General features: G+C 41.3%; 1 protein-coding gene across 2 annotated transcripts in view; it reads left to right on the forward strand.

Annotated features, from left to right (window-relative positions):
• LOC143031007 (calpain-7-like) overlaps nt 1-20,491 on the forward strand; it is a 36,052-nt gene extending 15,561 nt beyond the window's left edge. For both annotated transcript variants that reach the window (XM_076194345.1, XM_076194344.1), the window contains exons 6-16: nt 1,304-1,387; nt 1,604-1,878; nt 6,704-6,910; nt 7,097-7,207; nt 8,230-8,487; nt 9,221-9,477; nt 11,428-11,639; nt 12,305-12,510; nt 15,152-15,295; nt 17,383-17,465; nt 18,607-20,491. In XM_076194345.1, coding sequence (XP_076050460.1) covers nt 1,304-1,387; nt 1,604-1,878; nt 6,704-6,910; nt 7,097-7,207; nt 8,230-8,487; nt 9,221-9,477; nt 11,428-11,639; nt 12,305-12,510; nt 15,152-15,295; nt 17,383-17,465; nt 18,607-18,751 — 1,982 coding nt within the window. In that variant the 3' untranslated portion in view covers nt 18,752-20,491. The remainder of the gene's footprint in view (nt 1-1,303; nt 1,388-1,603; nt 1,879-6,703; nt 6,911-7,096; nt 7,208-8,229; nt 8,488-9,220; nt 9,478-11,427; nt 11,640-12,304; nt 12,511-15,151; nt 15,296-17,382; nt 17,466-18,606) is intronic.
• Nucleotides 20,492-21,595: the final 1,104 nt, after the last annotated feature.

A 21,595-nucleotide genomic window follows, 5' to 3' on the forward strand; every position in this document is an offset into this window, starting at 1 on the left:
GAGAACGAGGGGACCTAATAACCATCTACAAAATTATGAAAGGAAAAGAATGCCTTGATAGAGAGGATCTATATTAAAATGGGACAGAGGAAAAACAAGAGGACATGCAGTGAAACTCAAAAAGGATAACTACAGAAGAGACCTGAAAAAGAACAGCTTCCCACATAGAGTGATAGATGTATGGAACAATTTGGATGAAATAGTGTGTGCAAACACCACACAACAATTTAAGAACAAACTTGATCTTGTGAGATACAAAAATGGGTCACCAAGAGCATAGCTTCCCTTCACATATAATACAACTAGGTAAATACACACACACACGCCACCCTTGTTTCCTTCTTGTCTTAGCTCCTTGTGGATGATGAATTCAAGACATCACTTCTCCAAAATAAAATTCTCAACCTCTTCAATATGAGTCAAATATTTGTACATACATCAGGTTGCCTGATGTCGATGATGCATCACAATATGCGCATTACAAAATATAAAGTTACTGCTGTTATACTTGTTCTCTTTCATACATATACCAAAGGCCTTTTTTCCCCCTTACACAGGAGGTAGCCAAAAGAAAGAGGCATAAAAACCACTCCCACACATTCCATCCCGTACATACTCCACTCCCCTCTACCCTCTTCCCTCCTTCTTATCATGGCACCTCCTGGATGACGGGTCATCAAAGCATCTCGCCCACTGCCCAGGGTCTCTTTCAGCCTGAATAGATATAACATCACAGAAAATGTTATCAAGCCTGTTCACAGAATATGGGAGTCACTCAGCTACAACTACAAAATAGATTAAATCAGGATCGCATACCCCACTCACAGCTCATGACGCATATGCAGGCATCATCTTATTAACCCCTTCCATATGGTGACGCCTATGTAGGCGTCATGAGGAGCAAGTGGGTACGCGAGGACGCTGACATTGGCGTCTTGATTATATTTATTGTAGTCACACCTGCGTAACCCCCATACTCTGTAAACTGGCTTCATCATATTTTCTATGGTTATCAAAATTCACAGGTGAAAGAGAACGAGCGATAGAGTAGTGACTTTATTTTTTATAATGCGAGTATTATGACACAACATCGCACGTTTGGCAGCTAATGCTGCCAGACGTGCGATGTGGCCCGTATTGAAGGGGTTAAAGAGATTAAAGTATGATATAATGCTAAAAAGTCTCGGCAACACTTTTACCGAATCAAATATCTTGGCATTCGTCAGAGTTCTTCAGAGTACATCAACTTGTCATGGGATTAATTTAATGTGCGTTATTTTTTCGCTTGCCATTTCATTTACAGATGCAGGCTCGTCAAAAGCTGTTCCAGCCACAAAGCCCTCTGGCCCAGCCACCTATCGCGTACCACCACTCGGACTCAGTTTAGGTATGATACTGTGCCCTCGCATTCTAAATTTCTTTCAGTGTGCATCGCAATTTAAAACAATCTGTTGAATCAATTGGTAGCTTTGCAAAAGTAAAATATTAGTTCAGTAACCAAAAAAAAAATCTTAGTGGGTAAATGTCCTTATCTGAATGTTACGCTTGATGTTTTGTTGATTTTATTAATGCAGCCAGTTTACGTAAGGCAGTTCATACTCAGGTGTAGATGCAGAGGAGGGTGCTTCAAGCAGCAAGGAGTCCCAATCGGGGAGCAGCACCTACACCAAGGAGGAGCTGGCAGTGTTACGGGCTACTTCCACCATTAACGGTCGTCAGTACGTGCCTTTCATGGCGGTGGATCTGCGTGAGAAATTCTCCTGTTCCCTGCCCTTCCAGGACCGTGATGGTGAACTAGCTCTTTCACCCAAGCAGCGCAAGAACTTTGTGCGATGGGTCAGACCGGAGGAAATTTCCAGCGAGCCGACGATGATCCAGGTACGTCAGTGTGTAAGGTGACCCCCTCCCAGTGCTTCCTGAAGGGCAAGATGAAAGAAGAATATTGTAGAACTAACCAAATTACCCGCGCGTTGCTGCGAGCTTGTGAATAATCCCTAACCTGACCATACCCCACCTAACTTTAACCCTAACCAATTTCTTTTTTATGGAATATAGTTATCCAAGTACTTGGAGTGGTAGGGTATCAGAATATATATGGTATATATGGTTATGGGGGTCTACCTCCAAAACCCTAGTTCATGAACAAACAATCAGACAGACAAATGAAAGATAGTTATCCAAGTACCTTGGGTTATAAGGTTTCAGCATATATATGGTTATAAGGGTCTATCTGCAAAAACCTAGGAGTAATTCATGAATAATCACTGTCCTAACCATACCCCACCTAACTTTAACCCTTCACCCTATCCACAATATTTTTTTTTTTTTTTAATGAAATATAGTTATCCAAATACCTGGAGGGATAGGGTATCAGAATATATATGGTTATGGGGGTCTATCTCCAAAACCCTAGGAGGAGTTCATGAACAACCAAACAGACAGACAGACAGAGGCTACTACTTTATTATAGTAGAATGTGTGATCTCTACATTGGAATTGGTGGTGAAGAAAACTCAGGCCGAGTTCTTGGTTTTAATTGGTTCTGTTCTGTTTACATTCAATTGTCATTCTTGTTTTAATCTACTACATACACTGCAAGCCCTCAGGAAAACTCGGAGGGTTACCAGAAACATATACAAAATATTTACAAGGGTTGCCAATTTGTGAAAAGGATGTTGTTTCCGTATGAGGCATACCGAGAAGTTGGGTCACTTTGGTTGGTAGCATCGGATGATCGGTTGTAGGTGGCTGATACGAGGACAACGCTGGGCTATTGTTCACGATAGAGGCTTGACCTGAGATGCCAAGAATCCTTTGTTGTTGAAAGGGTGTGGTCAAGAAGGGACGGTTAGCCTGGTCCAGAAGTCCGTAGGGAGAGTCGTAGCTTTCGTCGAAACCACATCTTGTAGTATATGTGTGCGTGCATGTGCACACCAGTCATCAAAGGTGTTGCATACGTTCAATATAACAGCATCAATGGAGAGGAACATCCTCATCCTTATCACTCTTTCCGGCTTAACCCATTCAACTCCGATGACAAGATGTCTTGTCATTTGGTCAAATAAAACAAAAAATCATAATAAAACAACAAAATGTTTGATGATCAAACAGCACCAGAAAAATATGACGTCATCAGTCCTCCTCCTCCTCGAGGAGGAGGAGGACTGACGACGTCATATTTTTCTGGTGCTGTTTGATCATCAAACATTTTGTTGTTTTATTATGATTTTTTGTTTTATTTGACCAAATGACAAGACATCTTGTCATCGGAGTTTAATGGGTTAAGAGAAGGTTAGATAATTTTATGGATAGGGATAATAGTTGATAATGGTCATGGAGCTTCCTAGTGTAGGCCTCATGGTCTCTTGCAGTTTCCCTCATTCTTATGATCTTGTTTTTACCCGTGGTGGCTGTGTCGTAGATAATTGGTGTCCATTGCCAGACTGAGTCTGTGTTGATACGGTTTCAGTGTCGGATGGCGACCTAAACATTGGCACAAAATCAGCCTGACGACAGACACAAAGTGCTCCAGCAGTAATTGCCACATGGAAGACACAGGACGCATTATCCTACACTAACTCGCATCACAAAACTCCACCAGATCCGTTCCTCAGGTGACCCGTTGGTTATCTTAACTGTGGTTTTATTCCTTAGGGTCACAGGTCTCCTGACAAGAGATTCTTTGCTATGGGTTAACCCATATTTACCTAGTTGTAATATACAGGAAGGGAGCTATGCTCGTGGTGACCCGTCTTTGTATCTCTCCGCATCAAGTTTTATCTTAAAATCTTGTATAGTGTTTGCACATACTGTTTTGTTGTCTAATTTGTTCCATGTATTTATCGCTCTGTGTGGGAAACTGTTCCTTTTCAAGTTTTTTCTATAACTGTCCTTTTTTCAGTTTTTTTCCGTGTCTCGTTTTACCGTTGTCCCACACTAACAAGTCGTTCCTGTCTAAAACTTCCATTCCTTTCATTATTCTGTAGATAGTCAGCAAATCTCCTCTTTCTCTTCTTTGTTCCAAAGTTGGTAGATTCAATTTGGACAGTCTTTGCTCATATGTTAGTTCGGCGAGAGTCGGTGCTAGTTTGGTTGTCACTCTTTGTATTCTTTCTAGTTTCTTAATATTCTTTTTGGTACTGGGTGTCCAAAGTGATGCTGTGTACTCAAGTTTTGGTCTTATTAGTGTAGTTAGTATTTTCTTTATCATTTCTTCATCCAAATAAGCAAATGCCACTTTGATTGACCTCAATAAGTTGTAGGTTTCTCCGAATATTTTATTTATATGCTTATCTGGTTTCATGTCCTTTCCAATCATCACTCCAAGATCTTTTTCCGAGTTTGCTTTTTTTTTATTTTTCTTCCCCAATTCTGTAATCTTTTGATATTCTGTTTTTACTCTTTCCAAATTCCATTATACTGCATTTCTTTATATTAAATTTTACTTCCCACTTTTGAGTCCAATTCCAGATCTTGTTGCAATGAGTTGCAGTCCTCTTCCGTTTTTACCTTCTTTAGTAATTTTGCATCATCTGCAAAGAAATTCATATAGCACTCCACACCTTCATTCATGTCATTAATGTATACGGCGAACATGATCGGGGCCAGTACTGATCCTTGCGGGACACCGCTTTTTACTTCTTCCCAGTTGGAGAATTTTTCTCTAATTACAACTCTCATTTTCCTCCCAATCAGGAAGTCTTTCATCCATTCCAATAATTTTCCTCTGATGCCACCTTTTGACTCTATCTTCTTTATTAGTTTCCTATGTGGTACCTTATCGAATGCCTTTTGCAGGTCCAGAAAAGCACAGTCCGCCCACCCATCTCTTTCTTGTATTATGTCTATTAATCTTGAGTAAAAGCAGATCAAATTTGTTGTACATGATCTCCCTTGTCTGAATCCAAATTGATTTGGGTTCAGTATAGATTTTTCTTCCAGGTATTTAACCCATCTGTTTTTGACAACTCTTTCACAAATTTTTGCTATTGTGCTTGTTAGTGAGACCGGTCTGTAGTTAGATGGATCTTCCTTATCACCTCCCTTATAAATTGGTACAATGTTTGCCTTCTTCCAGTCCAATGGCACTTTTCCTTCTTTAAGTGAGAATTTAATTATATATTTTGTCAGTTAATTCTTCCATACATTCTTTCAGTATCCAGTTTGCAATTCCGTCTGGGCCATGTGATTTTCTGACATCAAGGGTTTTAATTTGGTCACTGATTTCTTTTTGTGTTACGATTATTTCTTTCATTGCTGGGGATAATTTTTCCTCTTTTTCTACACAGGCGAGTTTTCTATTGTGAATACTGATCTGAAGTGGTTATTCATAATTTCAGCCATTTCCAGTTCTTCTGTATACAGTAGAAGCCCAATTTAACGAACTAATTCAGCCAAGGTCCAGTCCGCTAAAGTGAATTTTCCGTTAAATTGAACGAGTGAGCGTTGGTGTAACAGTGTTGCCAGAGCGGATTGTAAAAATGATACGTACCTAAAAATTCCCTAGTGTACACACACACACATACAGTATATATATTATTGTAAGTGAATTATAGGCAGCACAATCGTGAATTGCAAACGAACAGCAACGTGCAGTAATTTGTTGCAACGTGTGTGTGTGTGTGTCGTGTAACAATGATATGAGCTGTCTGTGAATTTCGGGGAATATTAGTCATAGCTTCGTGTTTGGTTCGATGTACATAATTCTAGCGATTAATAGGACTGGGCAGTTGGTTTTTGGATAGTGAGCGTTATTGTTGTGTTGTTGCAGAAAACGTAGTTCGTTGTTATAGAAGTGTTTTTCGTGGTGATTACTCTCGCGTACTGATTTTGAATTTTCCCATCAACTTACTGTTTCATTATTTTGTTTTCCTATTATACCATCTATTTCTACTTGAATATATTTCTGCTACAATTATACTTTATACATATACTGAATTATATATTGTATATATATTATAGTACGTATATATATATATATATTTATATACCTCCAAAATACTAAATTATAAATTTTTCCTTGACTCCACCACCACAATCTGGTAACATTGGACTCTGAGACACGCATGTGGCCAGTTGACGGAAAATGCTCAACTAAGCGGATCATTTCCGCTAAGTTGAGCATTTTCGTTATTGCTATTTGCAGTTCGCTAATTTGAGCTTCCTCTAAATTGATATCCATTAAATCGGGCTTCTACTGTATTCCTTTTTTGTCTTGGCGCACTTTTTCTATTTCTTGTTTGTTTTTCAGTTTTCCATTTACATACTTGTAAAATAGTTTGGGTTCTTCCTTACATTTATCTATTATCTTTTTTTTTGTAGTTTCTCTTTTCATCTCTGCGTATTTTTACATATTTGTTTCCTAGTTTGATGTACATTTGCCATTTGCTTGGTTTCTTATCTCTTTTCCATTTTTTCCATTGCTTCTGATCCAGCCTCAAGCGACACTGCATCTGACCCAGGGTAGGGGGACAAGGTCCAGGGATGACCCATCATCCAGGAGGAACCAAGATAAGAGAGAAGGAAGAGGGTGGAGGGGAGTGGAGTGTAATAAGGATGGAATGGGTGGGAGTGGTTTCTATGCCTTTGTTTTTTGGCTACCCCCCATGTAGGGGGAAAAAGCCTTTGGTATATGTATGTATTATTTATTTTGTTTAATGGATACTAATCATGATTTACTAGATTGATTCTTTCATCCTTGCAGGAAATTGATTGTTTCAGCATCAAGCAGACATGCGTTTCAGACTGTTCCTTTGTGGCCTCGCTAGCAGTGAGCGCTTTGTATGAGAAGCGATTCAAGAAACGTCTTATAACAGATATCATCTACCCCAAGACCAGAAGTGGCCAACCAGTGTACAACCCATGCGGCAAGTACATGATCAAGCTCCACATCAACGGTATTCCACGAAAGGTCAGTAGAGAGTGTGATTTTTTTTTTTTTTTTTTAATGTAAATTAGAATAAACTGGTGAAAGCTTACAAGATTATCATCCAAGTCTTTTGGTATATGTATATCTTTAATGTGAGCTGTAACAAAAGATGATCGGCTACTCAGAATTGTGGTAGATTGATCGCCCATGGTTGTGGTGTTCCTGCAGGTTCTGATTGATGACTGTCTACCCCAAGGAGAACACGGACAGCTCCTGTGCTCATACTCCACCAACAAAAGCGAGTTTTGGATTTCCCTCATCGAAAAGGCATATATGAAGGTGAGATAGTGTAATACTCGAGTTAAAGAAAACTAAAATACAACTTAATGAACTTGAAATGTGACTGACAAGAAGAAAAACTGTCTGCATCTATGCAGAAGTTCTCAGTAACATTCTTTACTCCTGACATCCATGAATCTAAGACAACTCGCACACACACACACACACAACCAGTTGCTTATTGCCACAACCAGTTGCATTGTGGCTGACACATCAGTTTCTTTAGAGCCTCTCGCATAAGGCGAGTGATACTGCGGTTGCCTCAGTGTGAGAGGTTCTTAAGAAATCAATGAATCAGTTGCAATGCAACTGGTTGCAGTGTCACAGGCAACTGGTTGCAACATCATAAGCAACTGGTTGTGTTGGTGTGGCAGCATACTAAGAAACACCTGACCAAAATTAAATAAGATTAATAGAATACGCTTTTGATACATGCGTGACCTTCATCCCACAGATGAAAGAGCTGGTGATGTGGGAAAACGATGGTACATTAATTCAGCAGAAACAACAATCCAGTTATTTTTCCTAGAGAAATCTATGGGAGGAACTCCCCCAAAACTAGCCACCATGGGGGTGCAGATTTCTAGTCTGTGAAACTTGAGACAATGATTGTTTTCGTTCTTTACATTTTTCTTTATTGTTGTTATTAATATGTACTTCTGTATGAGGGAACGGAGAGGGGGGGGGTCGGCAATTTAATGAAGTGGCCTTGCTGTGGATGTGCTGTGTTTTGCGACACTGCTTTTGACCCAGGGCATTGGGCGAGATGCAAGGATGACTCGTCATCCAGGAGGAACCAAGATAGGTGGGAGTGGATTTTATGCCTTTGTTTTTTGGCTACCTCCCTTGTAAGGGGGAAAAAGCTGTTGGTATATGTATGTACTACTACTATATAACAATTTTTTTTCCAATTAAGATTTGAATCTAACGTTTCATTTCAGTAGAGATCCTAGGGGTCTTTGGATCCAGTGCTTATTTATTTATTTCTATTTGTTTATTTATTTATTTTCTTTATGACACAGGTAATGGGTGGCTATGACTTTCCTGGCTCAAACAGCAATATTGATCTCTTTGCACTGACGGGCTGGATCCCAGAACGCGTTTCCATCAGCGAGAAGGAATTTAACAAAGAGAAAGTCTTCAACAAGATCCTGGACCGTATGAACAAAGGGGATGTATTGGTCACTGTAGCAACAGGAGAGATGTCGGATGCAGCCGCAGAGAGGGCGGGGCTTGTGCCTACGCATGCATATGCACTCCTCGACATCAGACAAGTCAAGGTGAGGGAGATTTGATTTTATCTTTTGTAGTTTTAACCCCTGGCCAAGCATGCGAGGGTGTCATCCTATGCAGCGAAGGTTGAGGAGATAGTGGTTTGACTCCTATCACTGGGGAAGTTGAACCAAGGGCTTAGTTCCTCAGATTCCATGCTACAAAGTCCTCTGTAAGGGGCATCGTCGTAGCCTCGCAATGAGGGGGCGGGAGTTTGTGACATTAAACCGTATCATCATCATTATCATAATTTTGATCATAGAATGGTCCTAGCTATCAATCTATATACCAAGGGCTTTTTCCTTGACTCCACCACCACTTGTTTCCCTCTCATCTTAGCTCCTCTTGGATGAAGGGTCATCTCTGTCTCCTGCCTAATGCCTGGGTCAGATGCAATGCAGCAAAACACAGCACATCCACAAGAGGGCTGCTTCGCTTACCCCCCCTCCACATCCCCTCGTGCAGAAAATAGAGAAAATGGGGAGAAATCCCTTCAGGCTGCATCAAAAATATCATCCATATATGACCAACCTCCACTTACCCCTGTCCTCTGCCTTCTCCCTACTTTGCTCAACAGACATTCCCCTCATGTTGAATTATCTACTGTTTGATGTGTATTTACATAATAGAATTGAATGATTGGCTAGAACTGTATAGGGGTAAATGTGGCTGGAAGTCCTGAGGACCACACAAGTAATTTAGGTACTAATCGTCACTCCTGTTATTTTGTATGATCGACAGGTCGGAGGTCAGACGAAGCGCCTCTTACTGCTCAAGAACCCGTGGTCACACTTGCGTTGGAAGGGCAACTACTCGGAACTGGACCAGCGTAGTTGGACACCTGAGCTTTGCAAGGCGTTGCAGTACGACCCCAAGAGTGCCAAGGCCTTCGACGACGGTGTCTTCTGGATCGATTACGACAGCCTCTGTCATTTCTTTGATGTCATATACATGAACTGGAATCCGGCTCTTTTTGGACACACGTATTGCACACACAAGTGAGCAAATACTCTATATATATATATATTTTTTTTTTTTCCATCAGTCCGCAGTCCTGGCCCTCAATTACAGGAGAAGAAGTTCTCCTTTCTTTGGTAGCACCAAAACAATAGAGAGAGATTGGCCACCACCAAAGTGTGGATCCTTCAAAGAAAATTAAACGAAAACGGCTCGGAAATCCCTTTTTCTTACTTGAGGTTTTTCCAATTATCTGTTCCATGTACCAAGTTTCCCCCCCCCCCCAAGGGAAGTAGCTAAGTCAAAAGGCACTTACCCACTCCCACCCATTCCACTTCAATCCACCACCCTTTCCACCCTTCCCATCTCAGCTCCTCATGGATGACAGGTCATCCCTGTATCCCACCTACCGCCCTGGGTCAAACGCAATGCAGTAAGACACAGCATATCCATAGCAAGGCCGCTTCACTTACTCGGCGACCCACCCCTCTCCGTCCCCTCATGCCGAAGAAAAATGCCAGAAGTGAAATTCGTAGTCCCTCCACTTAGCATTCCATTATAAATTGAAAATTTTCTGTGCCTCTGGTCCATAGGGGCGCCCCACGAATCCACAAGGTCCTGGAGATCAGATGTGAAGATTAAACGTAGAGTAAAGGAACTATGTCAATATCGAGACGGAATGGAAGGTGTTCTGAAAAATGTGAATCATTTTGTCAGCCTTGTGGGTGGCATGTCCAGACTAGAATTGCTGCCCCCCCCCCTCCTAAATGTGCCGCCCCAGGGCATATACCCCCCCCCCACCCCCCATATGAGGGCCCTGCATGGTACAGCAGAGGCTGAGAATAAAGGGAGGCTGAAATATACAGGACATATACATTCAACTCCGATGACAAGATGTCTTGTCATTTGGTCAAATAAAACAAAAAATCATAAAACACCAAAATGTTTGATCAAACACCAGAAAAATATGACCAATCCTCGCTTCGCTCGCAGCGAAGCGAGGATTGACGTCATATTTTTCTGGTGTTTGATCAAACATTTTGGTGTTTTATGATTTTTTGTTTTATTTGACCAAATGACAAGACATCTTGTCATCGGAGTTGAATGGGTTAATAAAGGGAGGCTGAAATATACAGAGCATAGGCTTAGAATAAAGGGAGGCTGAAATATACGGAGCAGAGACTTGGAATAAAGGGAGGCTGACATATACAGAGCATAGGCTTAGAATAAAGGGAGGCTGAAATATATGAAGCAGAAGCTATAAAGGGAGGTTTAGATATACAGAGCAGAGGCTTGGAATACAGGGAGGCAGAAATATATAGAGCATAAGCTTAAAATAAAGGAAGGCTGAAATATATGGAGCAGAAATCTGATAAATTTTTATGACAGTCGTGTGCAGGATTTGAACCCACTGCTTCTGGCCATCCGTAAGATTACCTTCACAAAGCCTTTACCCACTACACTACAGAGTGGCCGAAAGCAGTGGGTTCGAATCCTACATGCGACTGTCATAAATAAAAATGATCAGATTACTGTTGCTGTCACTAGTGAATTTCTCTCAGATGGAACAGAACTTGAGAATAAAAGGGAGGCTGAAAGGAAGAATCTAAATTCGTTTTGAGATTAAATGGTTCGAGGTTTTGAGACGTATGTTGGGTGTTATCAGAGTGGATAATGAGAGAGATAGAGGTAAGGCAGAGAATGGGGGTGGAAGGAGAACTGGGAGATAGGGTAGATTAAGGAGTTCTGAAGCAATTTGGGAATATGTCTCTCTCTCTCTCTCTTCTTCTTTTTCTCTTTTCTCTTTTGTCTTTTAATTTTTCCTTTTCGTTTTTTCTCTTCTTTTTCTTGTCTTCATTTTTCTTTTTCTCTCACATTCTCTCTTTCTCCACTCAACCTTGGCAATACTGTGTACATTGTACATTTGTTAAAGATAAAAAGAATAATTACAGGTATTTCTCATCTTCGTAATAATCCTCTTATTCCTCCAGGACATGGCTGAAGCAAACAGGACCAGCACGCGACTTGTACAACATTGGCGAGAACCCTCAGTACAAGCTAGAGGTACGCTGCGGCAGCGGAGGGGCAGCCGTATGGGTGCTCCTGACCCGACACATCACGGAGATTCAGGATTTCAAGGAGAACACGGAGTACATAACGCTGGTGATATACAAGAACAATGGCAGGAGAGTCTTCTATCCATGTAAGCCGTTGTGGTGTTCGTACGATCTTTATACGATCTGATTCTGTTCCTTGAAAACTAAGTCACGATTTTATCTGATTATGTTCCTTGAAAACTACGTCACGATTTTATCTGATTATGTTCCTTGAAAACTACGTCACGATTTGATCTGATTCTGTTCCTTGAAAACTACGTCACGATTTGTTACTCTAGCAATTCTCGTAACACTTACCAATCTCAAACGTTTCATCACAAATACATTTAGCTTCTTCCTCTCTGTCTCTGCTCCGTACCATGCAACGGGTACCATCACCCCTTTGAACGACCTCTCAACACTTTTCTTTCCACCTGTTTACCTCCTTCCCGTACTCCATCGTTCGCCTCCACATCCGCTCCACCACTCGCAATGAGTGTTAACCCCTTCCATACGGTGACGCCTATGTAGGCGTCATGAGGAGCAAGTGGGTACACGAGGATGCCAACGTCGGCGTCTTGATTGTATTTATTGTAGTCGTACCTGCGTGACCCCCATACTCTGTAAACTGGCTTCATCATATTTTCTATGGTTATCAAAATTCAAGGGTGAAAGAGAACGAGCGATAGAGCAGTGACTGTATTTTTTATAATGCAAGTATTATGACGCAACATATTGAAGGGGTTAAAAGTACGTTACGCTTCTGTTACAGACGATCCTTCTCCATACTTGGATGGTGTACGTATCAACAGCCCCCACTACCTGTGCCGTATGACGCTTCCAGAAGGCACACACACTTTCACGCTAGTCGTGTCTCAGTACGAGAAGAACACAACCATACACTACTCCCTGCGAGTCTACGCATCCTGTCCGTTCTCGCTGGGCAAGCTGCCAGACTTGCCCAAGAACAAATTCCAGGTCAGTATTATTCATTTATTTATTTACATACTTTTACTTTATAAGAGGGAGGGAAGCGAATGGATGGGAGTGGAGTGTGTCAGGGATGGAATGGGTGGGAGTGGTTTCTATGCCTTTTTCTTTTTGGCTACCTCCTGTGTAAGGGGGAAAAAGCCTTTGGTATATGTATGTATTCATTTATATACATACATACATATACCAAAGGCTTTTTCACCCTTACAAGGGAGGTAGCCAAGAAAAACAAAGGCATAAAATCCACTCCCACTCATTTCATCCCCAAATACTCTACTCCCTCTTCTTATCTTGGCTCCTCTAGGATGACAGGTCACCACTAATAACAACATACATATACCAAAGGCTTTTTTTTTCCCTTACACGGGGGGTAGTCAAAAAGACAAAGGCATAAAAACCATTCCCACCCATTCCATCCCCACATACTCCACTCCTATCCACCCTCTTCCCTCCTTCATATCTTATTTTATTTATTTATTTTTCTTTTAGGAATGTCCCCTGTGGGGCTACAAGGAGAAGGATGCCTAGTCCCAATTCCCATCCCGTTTGAATGTATTTGAGATGAGGTGTCTGAGAAGTATGATGGGGGTTACTAGGCTGGATAGAGTGAGAAATGAGGAGGTGAGGAGGAGAACAGGGGTGGAAAGGGGTTTGGGAGATAGGGTTGATGAAAGAGTATTAGGATGGTTTGGACACATGGAAAGAATGAGTGAAGAAAGACTAGTAAAAGAGGTATGGAAGGCAGATGTGGAGGGAGTGAACATGAAGGGACGTCCTAGGATGAGGTGGATGGATGGGGTGAAGGGGGGCTTTGGGGAAGAGGGGAATGTCTGTTGAGGAAGGACAGGAGAGGACAGAAGACAGGGGTGAATGGAGAATGGTTGTATATGGATGATGTGATGCATGAGGTGGAATGGGTGGGGGGATGGGGGGTGAGGTAGTATGTGTGAGCAAATTTTGACGCAGCCTGAAGGGATTTCTCCCCGTCTTCTCCTTTATGCATGGGGGGATGGAGAGGTGGGGGTCGCTGATTTAATGAAGCGGCCTTGCTGTGGATGTGCTGTGTCTTGCGACACTGCTTCTGACCCAGGGCAGTGGACAAGGTGCAGTGATGACCCATCATCCACGAGGTGCTAAGATGAGAGGGAGGGTGGAGGGGTGTGGAGTGTATTCAGGGATGGAATGGGTGGGAATGATTTTATGCCTTTTCCTTTTTGGCTATCTCCCTTGTAAGGGGGAAAAAGCCTTGGTATATGTATGTATGTATGTATTTATTTATTTAGTGGGGAGGGTCACCATGTGAATGAAGTAGCAGGGTCTTACTGTGGATGTGCTGTGCCTTGCTGCATTGCTTTTGACCCAGGCAATGGGCAAGAGACATTGATACTGTGCGCTCTCTACCAACTAAGAACGCCATTAGAGATTTTTCATCATTGTTGCGGATGTCTGTTTATTTTATTTTTTATTTTATATATATATGTGTGTATGTATGCATGCAAGTAACCAATAGGAAAATGAGAACTTGGTAACCAAATGTTTTGTCTATTTAAGACATCTTCAGTTACCAAGTTCTCATTTTCCTAGTGGTTACTCGCATGTTTTGTGAATCATGTGTTGTTTGTTGTTTGTGATTTCTTTGCATGTGTGTGTATATATATATGTGTATATATATATATATATATAATCACGCCCTGCGTGACGGATCGTCCTGTTCTAGCTCTGCGTGTTACCCTTCTACTCACATCTCAATTGTACTTATGTCTCTGCAAATTCTTGTAATCTGTACTTTCCTGAAGAGGGCTATAGCTATTAGCCGAAATATAGAAGTTACACTTTCTTCTAAAGTTTCCTTTTATTCCGACTGTGGGTTCTTCGTGATTATATTTACAAATGTGCTACAACATTTTGTCTAAGTGATATATGTATTTATATATATATATATATATATTTTTTTTTTTTTTTTTTTTTTTCTATCTAATACCACTTACTGCTCCTATGGTACTTTCTTATTAAATCTCCTGGTAGCTGTTGATTTGGTAAGGTGTGCTGCCACTTGCAAAGTCATTCCATTAGTTTGAATATGGTAAATAGCATTATCACCAGATATGCAAAATAATATAAAAAAATTAATTCAAGCTTCTTTCAGAATATATACATAATCTGAAAATTAGAAATTAGTAAAAAATATACGTAAGGCTACATTCAAAGTGCATGTATAGCCGTTGCTGTAAACGGATCTGTTCTGAAGATGACCCTATTTGATCCAACAAAATCCACAAATATTTCAGAATCTAATTCTGAAATGTGACTTCAGTTCCTTGCATTTCAGACAAAGGATTTGCAACCTTTTTTATGTACAGCCACAAGCAAAAGTTTTGATCCACAAGAGTTTTTAATGAAACAAAATTTTAATTCTTTATCCGACAACTTTTTTTATGTATTCAAAAGGATTACCTAACTGTGAGCCAAATACATAGGAAAAGATATTGTGTACTTAGAAAAAAAAATAATCGTATTGATGCTGCGAGAACTGTGGATTAGGTCAAACCTTGCTGATGGCTGTACAAATAAGTATATGTTTTAATAATCTTTATTTCTATTTTTTTTTTTTTTTTTTTTTCTTATCTAGGTTGAGGGGCGATGGGCTGGGGAAACTGCTGGTGGATGCCCCAACCATCCGGCTACGTACAAGAACAACCCCGTATATCAGCTTCGCATTGAGAAAGATATGCCGTCAGTCTGCTTCCAGCTGAAAGCCCCAAAGGAAGTCCAGGTAGGCAGGAAGTCGTACCTGTGTTGCTTTTCTTCGATATTTACTTAATTTTGTATATGTTCGATTTTATTTATTTACATATATATAGTTGGCAGGATACAGGGATGACCCATCATCCATGAGGAGCTAAGATGTGAGGGAGGAAAGGGTGGTGGATGGGAGTGGAATGAGTGGAAGTAGGTATGCACCTTTTGATTTGGCTACCTCCCTTGTAAGGGGGAAAAAACACTTGTTATATAAATAGATACATAGACATGTAGAGAGGAAGAACTAAACTGGGACAAGAGAAACACAAGTGGATATGGAAAAAACTCAAAAAGGATAGTTATAGAAGAGTTATGAAAAAAAAAAAATTCACACAGACTGGTGGACACTTGAAAAGATGGACAAAACAGATAGTGTGTGCAAAAATCATACACAAATTTAACCTCTTCACTCCGGGGCACATTGCACGTCGGGCAGCATTAGCTGCCCGACGTGCGATGTTGCGTCATAATAATCGCATTATAAAAAATAAAGTCAGTGCTCAATCGTTCGTTCTCTTTCACCCGTGAATTTTGATAACCATGAAAAATATGATGAAGCCAGTTTAGAGAGAATGGAGGTTATGTAGGTACGACTACAATAAATATAATCAAGATGCCGACATCGGCATCATCACGTACACACTTGCTCCTCATGACGCCTACGTAGGCGTCACCGTATGGAAGTGGTTAAGATTAACTAGACACTGCGAGTTACAAAGGCAGGACACCATGAGCGTAACTCCCCTTCCTGTAAGATACAACTAGGTAAATACATCCAGACAGTAACTATGAATATGGCCCCAACACTATCAAAAAAGTCATATGAAGATAGATTGTCAAAACTAGAATTACCGACTCTGGAACAGAGAAGAGAAAGAAGTGACTTGTTTACCATCTACAGAATTATGAGAGTTATAGAAGTCCTTTATAGAGAAGGCTTACTAAATTGGGATAAGAGAAACGCAAGAGGACATGGAAGGAAGCTCAAAAAGGACGGTTATAGAAGAAACCTGAAAAGACAGCTTTCCCCACAAAGTGGTGGATGTATGGAATAAATTGGAAGAAACAATAGTGTGTGCAAAAAACAATACACAAACTTGAGAGCACTTTAGATATGGTGAGATACAGAGACGGGACACCACGAGTGTAGCTCCCCTTCCCGTAAGATACAACTATGTAAATACACACCATATAGATGCATAAATATGTGTAATAACTTAGAAGGTGATATAGCCCAAGCTCAAACAGTGCATGAATTCAAATTTAAATATGATAATTGGGAATCAATGATATAGATTAAGTTACATATACCAAAGGCTTTTTCCCCCATACATGGGAGGTAGCCAAAAAAAACAAAGGCATAAAATCCATTCCCACCCATTCCATCCCCACATACTCCACTCCCATCCATCCACCTTCCTCCCACTTATCTTGGCTCCTCCTGGATGTCAGGTCATCCTTGCATCTTGTCCACTGCCATGGGTCAGAACCCAGTGTAGCAAGACGTAGCATATCCACAGTAAGGCTGCTTCATTTAATCAGCCATTATTATTATAATTTTAACAATTTTTTTTTTTTTTTTTTTTCTATTAAAAAAATATGACATGTACACAGGTTCCTGGGAAAGGAAAAAGAAAAGAAAAAAAATAATAATAAATGAATAGAAAATAAAAGAAATAGTCATATTCCATTTGAAAAGTCCCAGCATAAAACATCACCCACATAGATGTGGATGAATATATTAAAAGTTGAATTTCTTTTAATTTCTCCTTTATATGGGGGGGACGGAGAGTGGGGGTCGCCGATTTAATGAAACGGTCTTGCTGTGGATGTGCTGTGTCTTGTGACACTGCCTCTGACCCAGGCAGTGGACAGGGTGTAGGGATGACCCGTCATCTAGGAGGTGCTAAGATGGGAGGGAGGGTGGAGGGGTGTGGAGTGTTTTCGGGGATGAAATGGGTGGGAATGATTTTATGCCTTTTCCTTTTTGGCTACCTCCCTAGTAAGGGGGAAAAAGCCTTGGTATATGAATGTATGTATGTAATTTCTTTGTGTTTACAGATCGGACTGGAACTTGTGTGCATCGAGGCCCGCAACACGGAAGCCAAGGGATATTTTACCAAGAAACAGTCTGGTGCTTACAGGTAATGAAGTTTTATGAGGGCCCTCCCATTGTGGGGGGGGGGGGGGAGGCATGTGCCCAGGGGTGGCATTTCTAGTCTGGACATGCCGCCCATAAGGCTGACAAAATAATCATAATAAAAAAAAGGTCAAAGGAGCCCTGAATATATTAGAATATATTACCACAATATACGAATTTTGTGTTAGAATCAACAGAATATGAAATATTTTTCTCATATCCTTTCTGCAATAGGGGCATTAAATACAGTTTTTTAAAATTCGTGTTATTATTTTGCAAGCCAGTAGCTATAATAGGCTGAAATTGATGGTGCCCCGGGGCAGCACTAAGGCATGCAAAGGCTCCAAGTCTCTCCGATACTTTGTTGGAGTGGTTCTGAGGAAAGCAAAACTTGCTATTACTGCAACAGAGCTCTTGCTGTATGAGCATCTTGTATTTCTTAGAACTAAAGCAGTGTAGATTTGTACATAATTCCTACCATGTTTCATGAACACGAGCATAGTCGTGTTTCCACAAATAGAGCGAGTCTAAGATGTCTTTTGTGATAGGCTTGGGAAGACCGAGAATGGGATGGGTGGGGCAAATGGGCTGTTGGGTACAAGGGGAATGTCTGTTGAGCAAGGGAGGAAGATGGCTAGAGAGAGATGGGGTGTGGTTGTGAGTAAATGGTAAATTATGGTAATTTTTTTTTTTTTGCAACACTGCTTCTGACCGAGGGCAGTTGGTGAGATGCATGGATGTCCTGTCATCCAGGAGGAGCCAAGATAAGAGGGAGGGAATGGGGTGAGTGGGAGTGGTGTATGTGGGGGATGGAACGGATGGGAGTGGTTTATATGCCTTTTTTCTTTTTTTTTTTTTTTTTTTGGCTACTTCCCCTGTAAGAGGGAAAAAGCCTTTGGTATATGTATATTCTTTGTTATGTAAATTCAGGTGTGGGTAATGGGGGAAAGGGTCACATGTTTTAATTAAAATGCAAGGGGGTAAAAAAATTTTGTCAGTCCGGCTCTGTTGCGAACAAGATCGAGAGAATACAAAGCGCAGTGACCGAATGGGTCCCCGTCCGGCACTAAAACAACACCGACACAAAATTAGCACGGCAGCAGTGCATGTGGTCGATTCACATGCAGAATTTTTTGAATTTTCAGGTCCGGTTTTGTGGTTCTCGAGGTGGATCGCCTGGTGGCAGGTGTGTACAACATCATCCCTTCCACCTTCATGCCCAACACGGAGGCTCCGTACTTCCTCGTCACTTTGGCGAGTACCACCATCAAGATGAATCGCCTGAGATGAACCAGAATACCCGTGTTCATCGAGGAGTGGAGCAAAGAAAACCGAGAGGGAGGAAGCGAGCTAAAAGGAACGACAGGAAGAGTGACAGCGAGAGGAAGGATGAGAGAGGAAAATACCGTCTGTCGACACCAGGATCTTTGCCTGGTGGAGAGGGATGTGCGTGTGCACGCAAGGCGGATTCATGCAAAAGACGAATGTCGTGGAGACCGGTGACGGAGGCCTGCGTGATGACATTCGTCCTCTGAGATAGGCATCGGAACTGTCTGTTTAACCCATTAAACTCCGATGACAAGATGTCTTGTCATTTGGTCAAATAAAACAAAAAATCATAAAACACCAAAATGTTTGATCAAACACCAGAAAAATATGACGTCAATCCTCGCTTCGCTCGCAGCGAAGCGAGGACTGACGTCATATTTTTCTGGTGTTTTATGATTTTTTGTTTTATTTGACCAAATGACAAGACATCTTGTCATCGGAGTTTAATGGGTTAAGTCCCATTAACATACACACCAAAGGCCCTTTTTTCCCCCTTATTAAGGGGGCAGCCGACACACCTCATATACATCACAATTCACCTTGTGCACATCCCGTCCCCTGCCATGTCCATCAACACCTTCTCGTTCTTCAGGGATTGCAGCCCTGTAGGGTTGACACTCCGTCACTGGACCAGGCTTCTGCCAACTTCATTTTTTTTTTTTTTTTTACCTCTCTTTGTCTTTCTCTTAGTACTTAGGACAGTTCCCGGGGGACTGTACAGTTCCAGCAGGGCCCTCATATTGGGGGGGAGGGAGGGGGGGTGCATATGCCCTTGGGGGAGGCGGCAATTCTAGTCTGGACATGCCCCCCACAAGGCTGACAAAATAATTATAAAAAAAAAAAAGAGCCCTGAATATTTTACCGTAATATATGAATTTTCCGTTAGAATCATACAGAATATCAAATATTTTCCCCTTATCCTTCCTGCAATGGGGACATTAAATACAAATTTTAAAATCAGTTTAATTATTTCGCAAGCCAGTAGCTGAAATCGGCAGTGGATGGTGGAGGTGGGAAGGGGTGATTGGAGGGGGTATCAATAAGGACTTTGCTCCGGGGCGGCTATTATTAGCTCCTTGTTTGTATAAAGATCACCCATTCACAGCAGTAATAAAAATTTTCTGTTGAGAACACCCAAGAGGAACAATATTTGGCAAAAATTAAGTGACAATCAACATGTTTATCATCATCATTCCTGGTAACTAATCAGTCAGCGAGAAAATTAACCCCCCCCCCCCAAATACCAGCAACAGGTATAAACCCACAGGGCATCAAGCAAAGAGACCTTGCCGAGTCGCGTACAGTAAGCAAATACATCAGGTATCACTGCCGAAAGGCTACCTGGCATTGTAGTAGTTGCCCCATGTTGCCATATTTTTCACCATAAATAAATAAACCAACATGACAAAGATCACTCTATGGCCGTCCCTACACACAATGATGATAATAATACAACGGTACCTTGTTATTTTACCCCATTTCCCAGCACTTTTTTGCCGAGCTTGTGCATACAACTTGGTGAATAAGGTCTGATAAAATGCATTTACAGTCTTATCACCGAGTTTGACTTGACACATTTACTGTCTTGTCGCTGGGAACAACACCTGGTTACGCCTGATTTACGTGCTCCTCAAACTCTTAAAAATGTTGTTTAATATTGTATTTGGAATTTTATGCAATAACAAATGTTATCAATAACAAGTTGTGTATAATGTCAAACCTTCTGACCTAACACATGGTGCTGGTGATTCACCATGGTCTTGGATCACATGCTGGATTTGCAATCAACAGCCAGTAACCTCCTGGATGAGAGCTCAGAGCTCGTATGTCCGATCTATGGGTAATACTGTGACTTTACACGCACACACACACCCAACTCCCTGCCCACGAGAGTTGGAGTAACGACTTGCAGTGCAGTGATACTCAAATTATTTCAGCCTTGGGCTTGTGATTGCTACCACTGCACCATCAAGCCATGGTGCAAGTTAATAAGTGCTTATGGAAGATATAAATAGATATTAGTTTCTCTCTTTAGAAAGAATGAGTGAAGAGAAACTAGCAAAAGAGGTGGAGTAAATTTGAGGGGACAACCGAGGATAAGATGGACGAGATGAAAGGGGCTTTGAGCAAGGAAGGGGATAGGGGCAAGTGGAGATTGCTAGTGCATGGACGATATTTTGATGCAGCCCAAAGGGATTTTCTCCCAGTCTTCTCCCATTTCTATAGTAAGGGAGTGGTCATGTGCGGACATTTTGACACAGCTCGAGGGGATTTCTCCCTATCTCCTCTGTTTTTGGCATGAGAGGCCAGAGAGAGAGGGGGGTCACCAATTAGGTATAGTAGCCTTGCTGTCGATGTACTATGTCTTGCTGCATTGCTTCTGACCCAGGGCAGTGGGCGGGATACAGGGATGACCCTTCATCCAAGAGGAGCTAAGACGAGAGGGAAGGAAGGGTGACGGATGGGAGTGAAGGAATGGGTGCCTGCCTTTGACTAGGCTACCTCCCTTATAAGGGGGGAAAAACCCTTGGTATATGTGTATATATATATGTACAATGAACGGATCCCATTGAACATATTTATATTTATCAACCACAATTCACTTTAATTCTACGCCATCAACATTGAGGAACTCGAGGAGGCATACATGCAGAAATTGAAATGTGGTACAGCCAAGGACCTCTCAATGTTAATGGCTTAGGATCAAAGTGAATTGTGGTTGATAAATGTATATATATATATATACACACACACATATATATTTACATTGTTTACCCTTTCAAGATTAGGAAATCAAACTAAAAA

The sequence above is a fragment of the Oratosquilla oratoria genome, chromosome 12 (assembly GCF_046742065.1).
Source record: "Oratosquilla oratoria isolate Oo_2021 chromosome 12, ASM4674206v1, whole genome shotgun sequence".
In the NCBI taxonomy this organism is placed as follows: domain Eukaryota; kingdom Metazoa; phylum Arthropoda; class Malacostraca; order Stomatopoda; family Squillidae; genus Oratosquilla; species Oratosquilla oratoria.